The sequence below is a fragment of the Siphateles boraxobius genome, unplaced genomic scaffold (assembly GCF_051911475.1).
Source record: "Siphateles boraxobius isolate OS27281-9 unplaced genomic scaffold, OSU_SipBor_1 19, whole genome shotgun sequence".
NCBI lineage: Eukaryota > Metazoa > Chordata > Actinopteri > Cypriniformes > Leuciscidae > Siphateles > Siphateles boraxobius.
This window is the reverse complement of record NW_027508799.1, coordinates 19,049,393-19,066,988: the sequence shown is the minus strand read 5'-3', so window position 1 is coordinate 19,066,988 and position 17,596 is coordinate 19,049,393. Positions and strand designations below refer to the sequence as shown.

The 17,596-nt window shown below is 37.3% G+C and overlaps 1 protein-coding gene across 12 annotated transcripts in view; it reads right to left on the bottom strand.

The window, feature by feature from the left end:
• magi2a (membrane associated guanylate kinase, WW and PDZ domain containing 2a) overlaps window positions 1-17,596 on the bottom strand; it is a 287,056-nt gene that overhangs the window by 204,154 nt on the left and 65,306 nt on the right. For 11 of the 12 annotated variants that reach the window (XM_077234024.1, XM_077234025.1, XM_077234027.1 and 8 more), the window contains exon 2: window positions 1,298-1,414. In XM_077234024.1, coding sequence (XP_077090139.1) covers window positions 1,298-1,414 — 117 coding nt within the window. Of the gene's footprint in view, window positions 1-1,297; window positions 1,415-3,936; window positions 4,162-17,596 lie in introns of those variants that run through there. The other variant, XM_077234035.1, reaches the window with a different exon arrangement.

The following is a 17,596-nucleotide window of genomic DNA, read 5'->3' as shown; positions in this document are numbered from 1 at the left end:
AGCTCAGTCTCTCAGCTGGACAGTAATCTCTCTCTCTCTCTCTCAAACACACACACACACACACACACACACACACACACACACACACACACACACACACACACACACACACACACACACACACACACACACACACACACACACACACACACACACACACACACACACACACACACACACACACACACACACACACACACACACACACACACACACAGGGCTTCACTTGAGCAAAATCCTCCCGGAAATCCATTCAAGTATTGGTGTAGTCCAAAGACAGCTGTGTATTGTATCTTCGTCAAAATATCTCTTTAATTACGGACTACATCTCTAAATATACAGATACAAACTTCATGTCATTATGACTGTAAAGACTGTGTTTAGCTGTTTAATGGAATTTTCTATCACAAATGGGCAGCTAGACTAGACTTTGTGTGTTTTAAACTATTCCATGTGCTTTGATGCGTACTAAAGTTCAGGTAGTTGAACTCTCACCAAATATCTCAGATTATGAAGCTTGTTGAGAAGATGTGCGCAATTCCGTTCTTAGCGATCATACTTATGATTTCTATAAAACAGTTGAGAAATCCCATTTCTCCCAAGCTACATTCACACTGTCAGTTTTTGGAATTGTCAACCGTAATGTCCCCATTGAAACAGCAACGTACAGTAGCGTCTAGATAGAATACTGTCTGTATGAACGTCCAATGGGAGTAATCTCAAAGATTGCGACCTCCATAAAACTGAAAAGTCTTATCACTTTTAATAAGACAAGAGTCCAATCGAGCCACACGAGTCCCATCCTTCAAATCTTCATCAACTGACAGTAGCTTTTATATCTGGGTGGAAAGCGGAGCATTTGAGTCGCGTGTAGAACAAATCTCACAGGAAAGTGACTGGATCTAAAACCTTCAGACGACACAGAACTCTTATCTCTGATTTCTCGCACTGTATGACGTGGCACACAACTAGTTGTCCAGTCGGGTTACGTTCACACGTAGTGGGTTTTACAAGAATGCGTTTGTGAGTCCTGAAAAGTACGGTTATGTGTTCGGTTATAAAATGCAGTTGTCACTCCCATAAATAACTGAGCTGTGTGTGAACCTCATCTTAACACTGCTAGAAATCACCCAAAACAAACTAACAACCAATTACCAACCTGCTAGCAACCACCAAGTGCATCCTATCAAGCCCTTACCAAAGCCTTGAATTCATCGATAAAAAGTCCATGAAAAGGCCAAGCCAGTGAGGGCAGCAGTGTTGAAGGTTAAGGAAATCAGGGTGGAGAGTTACTCACAGGGTACTGTTCGAAGATAGAGGTTGTCCCGAATAATTTGTTGCAGCTCGTGGTCCAAAGATCCCTTCTGGAATCGCAGGTTGAGATACTGCCTGAGATCTTTATCCACAACACCTCCTGTAACACACACATACACACACACAGGCGGTTAGATGACCCTCTACCCCGATACAATCTCATCTGATAACAGGCTCCTTGCCATTTACTTCACATTCACAATAAACTCTGTGAAGAAATGCTTTTGTGTGCAGTTTTTCTGTGGTAATAAAGGACTCCATTACGCGAATGTTTGTGTGGTCATTCTATTTTCCAAGGAAAAGGCCTGACAATACTGCAGCAAACCATGATTTTGTCACTCGATACAAAAACCTAACCTCAAAGTGATCGCCTGAAGAGCTGTGAGAAAACGTATGTAATAGTTTCCACTTTGTTCAGTGGTCAAAAAGCTTTTTCAGGCTTTTAAGAGGATCCTTCCTTCCGGTTTCGTTTATTTCCCATTGATATGAACACACAAAGTCATGGATACACACACATGGATATTTTTCCTAGTACATAGAAAAGACTTGAAATCTGAACACATAAGTGTGTAGGGATCCCCATGAGCCGCTCCAGTAATAAAAACACACACACACACACACACACACACACACACACACACACACACACACACACACACACACACAGTCATCATTATTACATCCTGTGATGAAATGGGGAGGGGGTTCTCTTCAGGAAATGTGCTTTATCAGCAGACAGACAGATAGAGAAGAATAAGAGGGGGGTTGAAGCGAAAAAAAGAGATAGACAGATAAGGGAATATGGAAAAAATCCAGTGAAATAGAGCCACCCCAACCCACATTAACTGCATTTCTCAAAATCCCCCCCAATTCTCAAAAAAAAATTGTTTTCAAAAAAATCAAAGAGTATTAAGTAAATTTCACAGTAAAGCTTAAATCCTTAAAGGGCCGGTTCACCTAAAAATAAAAATTTGAGAAAGCGTATATTCGACCGTGGTGTGTCACATTAACCAGCATCAAGACTAGTGAAAACATACATCATTTAATTTCAAGTCAATTTCACAGTTAAGCTTAGATCCTTAAAGGGCAAGTTCATCAAAAAATTAACATTGACGTGTTTGAAAATTAGAAGAAAAAAAAAATCAAATCCTTTCAACAAACATAAAAAAAGCAGTAAAAAAGCAGTAATTATCACAGTGAACATTACATCTTTAAAGGGCCAGTTTACAAAAAAAAAAAATACATTTTAGTGTGTGTATATTAAAACTGTGTGTCAAATTCAGTGACTAGTGAGAACATACAGACTATCTACAAATTTCTAAATCATTCCAACAAACAAGTTTTTGAAAAGCAGTAAGTACATTTCACATCCTTAAAGGGCCATTTCGCCTAAAATTGAATTTTTTAGTGTGCAATGCATTGGTACTCTCAGTGTGATACATTGTTAAGTTTGATTATGCACATCTACAAATAAGATTCGAGATCTACGGTGGAGCATACAATTCAGATAATATAGACTTAAATTTTGACCTGTTCCGAACACACAGTGATGATATATCTTCAGAAGACTTGGAATAAAATACACAAGTCATATGGACTTATATTAATGACTATGGCACTCATTGACAATCCCAGTCCCCATCCACTTGAAAGGTGAACACGGCTATCAAACAAAATTATGGCTTAAATTTTAGTCTGTTTCTAATTTAAAGGTATCATATGTCTTTTATAAGACATACAAGTCCAACAGATGACTTGTATATTGCTTTTATAGTTCTTTTGTTACCTTTTTGGAGCTCAAAATCTCCAGTCCCCATCCACTTTCATTATATGGAAAAGGGCAGCATGAACATTTTTCAAAATGTCTTCTTTTATGTTCCATACAAGAAACTCAAAGGGGTTTGAAAAAACGAGAAAATGTTCATTTCTGGTTAAACTTTTCTTTAAAGCATAATTTAAATGCACACAAGCTGGTTGAAACGTAAGACATCACAGGCGCAGTCACGTGTTGTCAAAAAAAGGTAAGGACAGTATAGAAAAAGACATACTATGTAACTGAGCTGTAACATGTGGGTGTCAGAAACCAGTTTTCCATGCTTCAAATGTGCACCCACCAAACACACACATCACCCATCGATTAATGTATGCACACTGATGGATATAAAAACTCCACGTAGAACAAACTCGATGCGTCTAGAATAACCTACTTCAGACATACTGGTTAACTAGACATGACAATCATGTTATTCACACACACACACACACACACACACACACACACACACACACACGCACACACACACACACACACACACACACACACACACACACACACACACACACACACACACACACAACACACACAATCAGTTAAAGAAAACCTCTGCTTTAGAATCAAATCATGTGTTAAAATCCAACACAGATCATCGGCACATAGTTCTGTCTGAATGGCACATAGTTCTGTCTGGATGACACAGAGCAGGAAATTAACAGCAAATGACACACAAATTGATGAGTCTCACATACTCAGTTCCATGAAGAGAAATAAATAAAGACTGCAGTCCCCGAAGCCCACACACACACATGCACACACACACACACACACACGTTTCGTCGACTCACAGAGCGCAATGGAACGGCACTTCTCTTGCACGGTTCAGCCAGATGTTGCAGGCGATGATTTGAGCGTGTCTGTGATTGTGTGTGTGTGTGTGTGTGTGTGTGTGCAGTCCAGGTCTCCACAGGTCTGTGGCCACAGTGTGCAGGTTTCCTAGCAGCGTTAGATGGGTTCAGTGCTACAGGCAGTCTCTCTGCATGTTGCCGTAACAGAGAGTGTCGCTCTGCAGTGACCGAGAGAGAGAAAGACAGACAGAAAGAGAAAGAGAGGTTGAGCACTGAGACGCTGCAGAAGAAACGTGCCCTAACAGTGGGAACCTATCACAAAGCTCTCTCTCCCTATGTACGAGATGGAGGATGGGAAGAGATTCATCGCCCTCTATGGGAGAGCTGGAGATGAGCAGCATAGATGAACTAGATAGCAAATACAAAAGTATAATCCAAAACCAAATAGAAGATTCAGCAGACAAAGCAAGTGTGGGGTTAATTTTTATTTTTTTTAATTAGTCTCTTATGCTCATCAAGGCTGACTTTATTTTAAAAAAATAGCAAAAAATAACAATACTAATGTGAGATATTATTATATATTAAAATAACATAATATATAACATATATTTTAATATATTTTAAATCGTAATTTATTCCTGTGATGACAAAGCTGAATTTTCAGCATCATTACTCTAATCCTCTGTGTCACATGATCCTTCAGAAATCATTCTAATATGCTGATTTGCTGCACAAGGAGCATTACATATTATTATCAATAAACAGTTGAGCTGCTTATATTTATATGAAAACCATGATACTTTTTTTCAGAATTCTTTGAATAGAAGGTTAAGCTATTTATTGTTTAACAAAAATCGTTTGTAACAGAATAAATGTCTTTGTCAGTTTTAATCAATTTAATAAATAGTTACAGAATAAAAGTACTAATTTCTATCCTACTGACCTCCACATTTTGAATGGTAGTGTTCCTTCACAACAGAGCAAAGTAACCAAGATTTTGTATCAAGATTTTGAAAAATCAAGCTGGTTGTAGAGGAGATACTTACATAGACAGACTGGCTGCATTAGAAATCACATACCTCCCTACTATAGTAGGCGAAAAACATTATGTAACAAAAGAAGTATGTCCGAATTCACAGTTCTCATAAATAAGTAGGCAAAAAGTACCCGGATGATCTACTTCTGGCATATCCTGAAGTGTGCATATGATTGACACTTTACTATCCCATGAGGCCATGGGAGAGGATTTGTGAATGGCAGTCAAGTGACGCAACTGACGCTTATAGGCAGACCCGTCGCTATGGGCGGGCCATAGGGGGCCGGGCCCGCCCCAAAAAATGCTTGTGACCCCCACTTGAGGCATAGATAATTTAATTTTAATATTATCATAGTTGCTAATTTTGTGTTACATTCTTTATCATTAAAACGTTAAAAATATAAAGAAACAATGGTGTGATTTTATTTGATTGATGGGAATCTACACTGCAACAGCCTATCACAGCCTTACTAAAAATAACGTTAGGCTACGTACGTGACGTACAACTAAGCCGCTCAACAGTTACCGCGCATTTTTGAAAGCTGTTTCAAAACGAGGTTTCCAGTTCCTTCCGAGTGGAAGAATATTTCGATGAGGAGGATTTGCTCGGAGAAACACCGCCTCCCGCTGTACTGACAGGAGGGACTGGAGAGAAGACAGCGCTGCCTCCACTCAAAGTACCGGTAGATTCAAAGTCTCTGTGCGAGTGTATGTGCATGCGTGTGTATGTCTCATGGCAATGCATATCTCTCTGTTGACTGCTTTAAAATGCAATGTTTGAGAGATGCTTCTGGTGTTACATCTAATATGCTGTATAGTCAAGTGTTTTATGGATATTCATAACATTGCTTCTATGTAATGTGGTGTAGGCTATAGGCGACCTGGTCATATTGGGGTTGGTTATATGTTTAAAAGTGATGATTACGTGCTGCGCGACTAGAGTTGATTATTATAAATATATACGTAGGCTGTGTAGGCTAATAATAATTGTGCCCCCCCATGCATTTCACATGCCCCCCTTAAGACTGAGGTCTGGCGACGGGTCTGCTTATAGGTCACATGACAATGATGTAGTACGTCCAGATTACATTCGTACTCATACTATACAGAAAGTACTTTTTTAGCGGCCATGAAGTAATTACTTATCCAAAATAAGTACCTACTCAAGAGAGTATGCGATCTTGGACGCAGCCACATTTCTGCCACACACAAAACACAGTGAAAATAGTCGGGAATTGAGCTATTAGATTGTCTGGAAGGGCAAATGTCCCTCCGGTAAGAATTAAAGGTTTCCCATCCCTATCTATTCTCCAGTCGATTCTCAAATGTTTGCCCAAACTTTAACTTTTAAAGAAACGCACACAGGCTTGACAGTAATATTTCTATATTTACATTTGCTATTCTGGATGACTCTTTCTTATTGACAAAGGGCATATTTAGTTTGATAGTTACATGAGCAAGATAAAACTGCTAAGACAGACCTCAAGATCCATCACTAGTTTGTCTTCCAAATGTTCGAGTTGCATTTGTTCTCTTGTACTGTATCTTTTTAATGATTCGATTCGATTGATTCAGTATGCAACATGGAACTACAATAATAAATTGTATAATTTATTTCATAACAAAAAAAGATAATGAAAAATGCTGTGTATGAACCTTTGGGAACACTTTCAAGTGATATTTTAACATACAGGTCCTTCTCAAAAAATTAGCATATTGTGATAAAGTTCATTATTTTCCAAAATGTAATGATTAAAATTAAACTTTCATATATTTTAGATTTATTGCACACCAACTGAAATATTTCAGGTCTTTTATTGTTTTAATACTGATGATTTTGGCATACAGCTCATGAAAACCCAAAATTCCCATCTCAAAAAGTTAGCATATTTCATCCGACCTTTAAAATAAGTGTTTTTTTAATACAAAAAAAGTCAACCTTCAAATAATTATGTTCAGTTATGCACTCAATACTTGGTCGGGAATCCTTTTGCAGAAATGACTGCTTCAATGCGGCGTGGCATGGAGGCAATCAGCCTGTGGCACTGCTGAGGTGTTATGGAGGCCCAGGATGCTTCGATAGCGGCCTTAAGAGGGTGTCAATGATGGCCTTCTGGACAGCAGTCAGGTCGGCAGTCTTACCCATGATTGCGGTTTTGAGTAATGAAACAGGCTAGGAGTTTTTAAAAGCCTCAGGAATCTTTTGCAGGTGTTTACAGCAGTGGTGGTAAGTAACGAAGTAGAAATACTTCGTTACTTTACTTAAGTATTTTTTTCGGGGATCTGTACTTTACTTGAGTATTTTTTATTTGCATCTACTTTTACTCTTACTCCACTACAATATTAAAGACAAAGTTTACTTTTTACTCCGTTACATTTCCCCATGCCTGCTCCAAGTATTTATTACACTGGCTTTCCAAACCAATGAAAAACTTGGTTTTATTTTGAAAAAAAGAATGCTCAAGCTCTTTGCCAGCATACGCTCACATAGCAGTCAGTTCGCCATTGTGGAAGATGACCGCAGAAACAGGTGAAGGTGCAGCTCTGCCCAGCAATGATCCCGAGATTCCCGCTTACCTTGAATCTTGCACATCTTCTGTTTGATGCAGCTAATGTTATGGAACATGTCTATTGCAGAGCTGCCAACTCTCACTCATTCAGACTCACGCAATTGACACTTTCCACACGCTCTCACGACACACATCCATTTTCTCACGCAGAGAAAAATCGCGAAGCAAAGAGGACATTGACACCGACAGACAAGACAGATTAGGTTACTTTTGATATGAAACAAATTCTCAGCTCTCAGATTCTGTCAATTTTATTACGAAATTCAAACAATAAATACCGTTTTGGACGTTTTAAATTTGACGTGACAGATAGCTAGAGCCTGCTATGGGGTGCCGTTAATCTCTTTACTAGTAGTTAATTGTAAATAAACACAAATGAACAATAATAGGTAGCCTATGTTGAAAGATACAGTACAACTTACCGAAATGTATATACCTTATACATAATATCAATAAATCAGTGTTTTTCAACCGCAGAAAGAGGTCAATAAAACAGCTGGAGAACAATATGTCATATAACGTTACATTTACCTCACGAAAAAAAAAAAACATTTAATGACCATACCATGTTAGTTGGCTAGAAAAATTAGTATTTTATAATATATTTAATATTAGTATAAATTAGTATTTTGTTTAATGTGCAATATATATTTATTATATTTTTAATTATACCATCAAGATATTATAAAGTTGTTATTATAATAAAAATCACATGTATTTTTAACATGTAAGAATACCAGCTGACAGGGCTCTCTGTAGCCTATGTTTACAGAATTAGGTGAGATTTTCTTAATTTAAAAATTAAGCATAATTTGCTGTCACTAAACTTAATGAAATTGTTTAGAATTGACGCAAGGTGCTTCATTGTCTCTTATGATTGCAAATCTAACAAATTCTTAATTGCAGTATCTAATAATTTGTTCAATTAAAACATTGCATATCACTCCCAAAACAATTGATCTGTTTAATTATTTATATTTACAGTTTGAATATTTACTTTTTACTTCCGGTACTTAAGTACGTTTTTAATCGGATACTTTTGTACTTTTACTCAAGTGATGTTTGAATGGAGGACTTTCTACTTTTACTGGAGTCATTTTTTATTTAGGTATATATACTTTTACTCGAGTATAATTTTTGAGTACTTTTACCACCCCTGGTTTACAGTTAATTAGTTGATTCAGATGATTAGGTTAATAGCTAGTTTAGAGACCCTTTTCATGATATGCTAATTTTTTGAGATAGGAATTTTGGGTTTTCATGAGCTGTATGCCAAAATCATCAGTATTAAAACAATAAAAGACCTGAAATATTTCAGTTGGTGTGCAATGAATCTAAAATATATAAAAGTTTAATTTTTTATCATTACATTATGGAAAATAATGAACTTTATCACAATATGCTAATTTTTTGAGAAGGACCTGTATATTTAAAGGGTCACTCCACCCATTTGCATTAAGATTTCCATTGTTAGAAATCCAGTCATACTATTGAATGGTCGTGCAACACTCTTTCATTTTCCCCTGAGATGAGAGAAATCCTCTATTTACCTTTTTCACTTACTCCTACAATGACACAAAAACCGTAATTTTACGTCATTGTAGGAGGTGTAAGAGGGGGGGATTTCTGTAAAGACTAGTTCCCACCCTTTCAATCCCACCCATAGGGGGTTGGACCTAATGCGCTAACAAACCTATCAGATCAGTGCCAGTGCGTTTGATTTCACTGGCAGAAACTTTTTGAAAATATGGAAGAAGGTACTGAATACGCAGACGGATGCATTTTGGAGGATCAGGATTTTGACGAAGTTATGGTAGAAACGGATGTTCGTGGCTACCTTTATGAGCCACAGTATAGCGACGAGCAGCTGAGGGCTATGGAGGAACAGGAGGCGGCTGAAGCTGCCGCCACCACAGCCGATGCAGACGATCTGCCTGCCGTGGACGAGGAGCTCGCAATGGCTCGAGTTGGGGCAGATTGGTGGTGCCTGTGCTCTCACTGTGCGCCAATGTACACAGAACAAGAGTCTGTCTGCTGCCGAGAATTCCAGCGGTGCCAATTTCTAATAGAAGTAATTACGGAATCAGAGGATGACACGGACGTGTGTGTTGTTGCTCACCCGAGTTTTGCACCCCTTATGGATAGCGGCTTCCTGGAGACCTACTTTAGAATACCTAAGGTCAACTGGCAACGTCAGCCAAAGCCTACAGGGTCAAATGGTCGTCTTTCTGTAAAGTAAGTTTATTTTCATTTTGTTAACACGCTAACGTGGCAGGTTCATTGCACAAATATCTTGCAGTTATGCTAGCTACTGTAGTGGGAGCGGTCTGCGGAGCTGAGCATTGCAATGCACTATGGGGATTGTTGTCTACAATCCACAATACTAAAAAGTCATTTTCTGCCTTTTATCGGCCAAGAAGGTCCCAAATTAGAAATTTAAGATAATATTCTATTACATATATGACCCACTTTCAATACATATTCATGTCTCCACCGGTGGAATGACCCTTTAAAGTTATTGGAAATGAGCCATCCAAACAAACTACTCAATGATATGCACAATAAGAACTTCTTTTTTTTTCTTCCAGAATTATTATAATTGTAACCCAATGGCTGGAGCAGAGGTCAAGAGAGGACCAGGTTTTTCTGGAACTTCACAGTCAGCAGCTCAACTTAGTTTTCAAAGTTTCAAAGGATTTCATAACAAACCCACACAAAATGAGTAAGTGAAGTAAGTGTTCAGGGTGCCATTGCCCTTGAGTGAGTACAGAGCACATGATGAAGAACAGGTGCCATCAGAACCCCCAGAGAGAGGGAACAGACTGTATTGAATTCTCATAACGTCCCACAGCTGCTGCTTTCACCTCAGTGCCAGAAAGTACATCTTCAATGTTTTTGAGAAAAGAGAAATTGTACATACAAAAAAATTGACTACGAATATCCTTTTATTGCATCACACATGGTTAGGCTATTGTGTTAACATTGAACAGGCTGTCTTTGCTACTATGCCTTTAAGACTTATAAGTTTAAATGACATTGTTTATGATTGGTTAAACTGAAAAAAGTAAACAAATTGTTAAATAATAAACAGCATCGACTTGTAAATAAGGACTTATATGAAACAATGTCAATTTCTGACCTCACAAGTAAATATATTATATACTAGCATATGAAGACTTAGTCTCAGCCTAAGACCTCACACCCACAGACTGTCGGCTGAACCCCTGATCTGATTGGTTGAATTCTACAAGATGTGTGTGACTCATTCTTTAACGGTCCGACTGGAAACAAAGATGCCGTGATGCCAAACCCCCTCATGGAAGAAGAACGCCTTCATGTTTACAAATGTCACAATGACAACTTTTTTTTTTTCAAAAGTATGTGAAGAAGGTAACGTTTGCAGCATTGACTCTTCAAAAATACATCCAAGAGTCGTACACACCGGTCTGATATTATAGGGACATCGAAGTTACATTTTCACGCCCCTAAACATGATCCCCAAAACGAGCTGTGATTGGTTGCTTTATATGTCAGTCAGACGTCCTCTAGATCCTTGGTCCTTGATCAATGAAAGCTGCTATTGAGTCAATACCTTTTTCCGTCAGTCTGAAGGTCTGGCTACATGAGACTAATGAAGACCTATTTATACTTTTGGCTGGTGTCTGACAGCCAGAAAAAAACTATATAATTTGTGTGCTACTACTCTCACACGCAAACACAAAACAAACAAGCAAGCAACATCTGGCGAGTTAACATGTTTCACACTCACACTGCATTAAATCATAAAATCATTATTTTCCACACACAGCAGCACTGCACCTTTTAGCCCAGCAGGCAGATGTAGCACTTTATTATAGTTTAATGTGTCTGTAATGACTCTGTGTGTGTGTGTGTGTGTGTGCGTGTGCGTGCGTGCGTGTGCGTGCGCGTGTGTGTGTGTGTGTGTGTGAGTGTGTGTACGTGTGTGTGTGTGTGTGTGTGTGTGTGTGTGTGTGTGTGTGTGTGTGTGTGTGTGTGTGTGTGTGTGTGTGTGTGTGTGTGTGTGTGTATACGTGCCCCCATATTTGGAGTGGGCATCAGGAAGACAGCTGTTCAGATAATAAGCCTCTAATTAGAAGAGAGGGACTGAGCTGAAAGCCTGTGAGCAGAGATGCTCATTTAGAAACCTGCACACCAGTGTTGAGGAATGTAGCGTCTTACAATGCTGCATTACTCAAAAAAAAAAAAAAAAATGAATAAATGGGTATAAGAGTGTCCATTATAAAAAAAAGAAGAAAAAAATCATTTTCATTTTGGTTTCGAAAAACTTCTATACTGATTTGAACAAAATCTTAAATGTATTGACTAAAATGTGATGTAGTGTAACCGTCAAAGAAAAAACATATTTTCATTAGGCTACATCCTGAAAACATGTGGGAGTACACATATAATCACTATTTTCAAAAATAAAAAGCATTTTTAACAAATATCGCACCACATGTCATTTTGCATCATGGACTAAACTTGTTTTGGCATTTTTTTTTTAAATTTTTACTAACTGAAATAATAATAAAGATTGAGGCACACAAAATAAATAAATTCAGAATTTCAAGATATAAACGCACTTTTTTCTCGCGTTTACAAATTTATATCTCGCAATTCTGACTTTTTAACTCGCAATTGCGACTTTACATCACGCAATTCTGAGAAAAAAGTCAGAACTGCAAGATAAAATGTCGCAATTATCTTTTGAATTGTTTTTATTCTGTGGCGAAAACAAGCATCCGTTGGATAGTATTATCACCCTGACATTTTTATGTTTACATTTTGGCCTCCTAAAATAACATCCCAATATTTTTAATTAGAAATGAAAACATGCTAATCATACATGACATGAGGATTATTCCATTGCAAATAACTGGGTCTATTTCACTAAAAGTATGAAATCTGCATTCAAACGTTTTTATGAACGTTTTTATAAACCATATAAACGTGTTAAAATTACATTTATTGCATACATATTTTATCCTATATATCTCATCAGAGTGACGAAAGGCTGTACACCAAAGGTTGTACAGAATACCCTTATATGGATATTTAGGTTTAGGTGTGTTTATGCACATTACTTACCTTGGGCATATGATCCCTCTTTTAGAATGCTTCTAATTAACAAAACTTTACATTAGAACAAGTTAAGACCAAATTCATGTGTGCATACATGTTATGAATTAGGTGGAATGTTTTTGTTCTACTGTGCATATAAATACGATTAATCAGTGCAATTATTAGTAAATAAGACTCATTGTTTGAATTAAAATTGTAATGGTTTTTTAAATCAGTTAAAAAAACACCAAAAAAGTAATCATGGACCCTACAGTATCGTACTCTCCTGTGATAGAGTGTCTTGTTAGAGATGTCAATCATGTTCTCTACATACAGTATAGCCTAGAGTCTGGCAGAATGTAGAAGTCTATCTTGAGTTGCATCTAACTAAAAAAAACACACACACATGAGCACACAGACTCATCTCTCACACTGGGAGTGGCGTTAGAGCGGCTAATAGAAAATGTCCATCATCCTCAGCTCTGCAGAAGGAGCTGCAGCCTCCATCATTTACACAACACACACACAGTCGCTGTGTTTCTTGGCTCATTTTACAGATATCACACAATGACAAGTTTATAAAATATTAGTGATGTCTTAGTGGAAAAATAAAGATCATGTGTGCAATGTAATAACCCTAAGATTAAAGGGCAGAAAGGTCATTTTAAGTGTAACATTTGTCATAAAGGATCAGGCTTGTTTAAAGCTCTTAAAATGTGAACAGCAGTCAAGAGTTGCTCACATATGTGTGGTTATGTGAACTATGCATGTGTGTGTAACTATGCTTTAACAATTAAACAGGGCATTAAATAACACTATTTTAAAAAGCATTTCTGTTTAATACTAACTCCAAAATTTGCCAAAGATACAGATAAGATGTATGAGGAGATTTTATCCTTGTCTTATATTTAGTGCTTGTCGTTTTCTACCATTTTCTCTCTCATTTGTTCTTAAATCACACTATGTTTGTATCACTCCTGTCTTTTTAAACAAACAATTCTAATCAGGTCAGTTTAGTTAAGATAACCTTGGTTCATTCCAATTCAGTTCAGATAAGCTCAATTCGGTTTGATAGAGTTTTTTCAGCTCAAAGTGGATCAGCTCAGCTCGATTCAGCACGGCTCAACTCAGTTCAGAACAGTGCATCACTTTAATCCAGCTTATCTCAGTACATTTCAGTAAGTACAGCTCAGTTTGGTTTAGCTCAGTTCAGCACAGTTTAGAGCTGCATTTCCCAAAAGATGATAGAGACTAATGGTGGCAATAGTTAATAATAATAATAATAATAATAATAATAATACAATCTACATAGGCTCACAATGGTTGTGGGAAATGCAGCCCAGTTTAGATCACCACAGTTCAGTTCAGCACAGATCAGTTGAGTTTAGTTTAGTTCAGTTCAGTTTATTTTACTTCGGCTCAGCTCAGCTCATATTAATTAAGTACAATTCATTTCAGTACAGTACAGTTTAGTCCGCCCAGTACAGGCCATTTCAGTTTAGTTCAGTTAAATTAATTTCAGCATGATTTAGTTCAGCTCAGTTCCATACAGCTGAGTTCAGTTCAGTACAGCTCAGTTCAGTTCAGTTCAGTACAGCTCAGCTCAGTACAGTTCAGTACAGCTCAATTCAGTTCAGTTCAGTACAGCTCAGTTCAATTCAGTACAGCTCAGTTCCATACATTTGAATTCAGTACAGCTCAGTTCAATTCAGTACAGCTCAGTTCAGTTCAGTACAGCTGAGTTCAGTTAAGTTTAGTTCAGTACATCTCAGTTCAGTTGAATTCAGTACAGCTCAGTTCCGTACAGTTGAATTCAGTACAGTTCAGTTCAATTCAGTACAGCTTAGTTCAGTTCAGTACAGCTGAGTTCAGTTCAGTACAGCTGAGTTCAGTTCAGTACAGCTCCGTTCAATTCAGTACAGCTGAGTTCAGTTCAGTACAGCTCAGTTTAGTTCAGTACAGCTCAGTTCAGTACAGCTGAGTTCAGTTCAGTACAGCTTAGTTCAGTTCAGTACAGCTCAGTTCAGTTCAGTACAGCTGAGTTCAGTTCAGTACAGCTGAGTTCAGTTCAGTACAGCTTAGTTCAGTTCAGTACAGCTCAGTTCAGTTCAGTACAGCTGAGTTCAGTTCAGTACAGCTCAGTTCAATTCAGTACAGCTGAGTTCAGTTCAGTACAGCTCAGTTTAGTTCAGTACATCTCAGTTCAGTTGAATTCAGTACAGCTCAGTTCAATTCAGTACAGCTCAGTTCCGAACAGTTGAATTCAGTACAGCTCAGTTCAATTCAGTACAGCTTAGTTCAGTTCAGTACAGCTCAGTTCAGTTCAGTACAGCTGAGTTCAGTTCAGTACAGCTCAGTTCAATTCAGTACAGCTCAGTTCAATTCAGTACAGCTCAGTTCAGTTCAGTACAGCTGAGATCAGTTCAGTACAGCTCAGTTCAATTCAGTACAGCTCAGTTCAGTACAGCTCAGTTCAGTTCAGTACAGCTGAGTTCAGTTCAGTACAGCTCAGTTCAATTCAGTACAGCTCAGTTCAATTCAGTACAGCTCAGTTCAGTTCAGTACAGCTGAGTTCAGTTCAGTACAGCTCAGTTCAATTCAGTACAGCTCAGTTCAATTCAGTATAGCTCAGTTCCGTACAGTTGAATTCAGTACAGCTCAGTTCAGTTTAGTTTAATTTAATTAATTTCAGCAGTTTAGTTCAGTTTAGTTCGGATCATACAGCACAACATCTCACTTTACTCCACCTCAGCTTAATTCAGTTGAGCTCAGTTCAGTTCAAGTTATTTCCATTCAGCTCAACTCAGTCCAGTTTAGTATGGCTCTGTTTAGTTAAGTTCAATTCAGATCAGCACAGTTCACTTCAGTATAGCTCAGATTAGTTCATTTCAGTGCAGTTCACTACAGATCAACATCTCAGGTCTACTTAATTCAGATCAGCACAGTTCAATTCAGTACATCTCAGTTTGGTTCATTTCAGTCCAGTTCACTACATCACAACATCTCCAACATCTCAGTTCTACTAAGTTCAATACAGCAGAGTTCAGGTCACATCACATCAGTAAAGCACAAGTATCAGAAGACCAGTGCAACTCACTTTAATAAACTAAGTTCACAGCTCAGTTTAGTTCAATTCAGTACAGCACAGCTCTACTCAGTAGTGTTTAGCTCTGTTTAGTTCACTAAGGCCATTCAATACAGTTGGATTCAAAACAATTTAATTTAAAAGGTTGAGGTAAATCCAGCAAAGTTAAATTATCATTATTGTTTATTGTAGTACTGCCAAGTAATCTCTTGTTTGTCTCGTCTCTTGTCTCTGAGATGTCTGATTGTAAGAGAGCGCACTGGAGTGTCGTTGATTACCATGTGTACCTGCTGTTACCACTGTTACTGCAAGAACGGCTCCTTTAAAAATGTACCAAAGCACAGAGCATCTGGCTAGCATGCCTACCTTCCATCTTTATGAGTTTAAAAAAACCATTAGCTCAAATCCCAGGAGCATCACCAGCCAAAAAAAAAAAAAAAAAACTACTGAAATGAAAAATCATATCTTCATATCTCTTGCTGTAGAGCACAGGGAGCGGTATTATCCTCGTTCTGTCTTTCTGTGTGTGTGTGTGTGTGTGTGTGTCTGTGTGTCTGTGTGTCTGTGTGAGAGAGAGCCCATGCTGATCAAAGACGGTGTTTATGTGTAGAGATCAGGGTGGAGATGCTGTAGTCGTAGCTATCAAAGACCGGTCTCATCACATGACACATGCCGCCCAGCAGACTCTCATTAGTCTCGCCTAGCCAGACTAGCCAGGCAAAAAAAGTCCGGTCCTCAATTCAGCGTATTCTGGCCAACAATCACCCATTTAGATAGGAAAAGGTTTTTATTTTATTTTTATTTTTTATGGAAATGTAAACTGACAGTTATTTTTGTTTTTATGTTCCGTTTATGGGTAGGATTATTTGAAATAGACTGTAGCACAATAATACATGGACAAGGTTACATTAAATCAAAACATGGTAGTCTCCATGAATTATATATTTAAAAAAATGAAAGAAAAAGAAAACATGTCTATCCAACAAATTAACCTCTGATTATTTCACAGACATAACTAAGGAAACAATAAAGTTCTGCTTGTGATAATAAATGTCTCAAAAACTGTAACCTTGCAAATCAGAGATTAGTTCTGTTAATTTAGTATTATATATTAGTTTATTTTCAGTTTTCATTTTAGTTGTAGTTTTAGTGTTTTTTTGTTTTTGTCATTTCTATTTTTTCTTTATTTTTATTTCAGTTCTAGTCATTTTTGTACTTTCAACTTAATTTATTTCAATTAGTTACCAAGACAACAATTCTATTTCTATTTTTTATCTAATATTTATATTTTATTTTATTTTGACTTTATGTCAACTAACAACATTTATTTGTAATACTTTTAGATTTAGTAAACAATAATAACACTGCCACCAACACTGACACGTTACTAAACAAAGCATTGTTTTTTGCACACTAAATTCAATACAAATACATATATTCACTTTCTGGCTATAGAGCAATAAACAGATAAAAACTAGCTTAGGTCACTAAGAATTCAAACAAATGAATTCTTTCCACCAATTATTTTCGAGACTGGCCTACCAGTTAAATATAAGATGTTGTAGCAGTACAATTTAAATTAATTGATGACAAATGACATTCACAAATGAATTCTACAAACAAACACTTTTACAGAGGTTTTGAAAATTGATTCTTAGTCCATTTCATCTTTCACAGAAGTGAAATAGATAGCTGCTGCTACCCTGCATGAGAAGCACCTATTGATCCATTTTTTATCAGAGAGAACAAGAGGAACGGAGATGGTTGGGAAGAAAAAAAAGGGGAGAAAATCAACGAAAAGCTTCTTAATTAGTCTTTAATATAAAGCTTCTTAATTAGTCTTTAATATAAAGCTTCTTAATTAGTCTTTGATATAAAGGCGAGCTC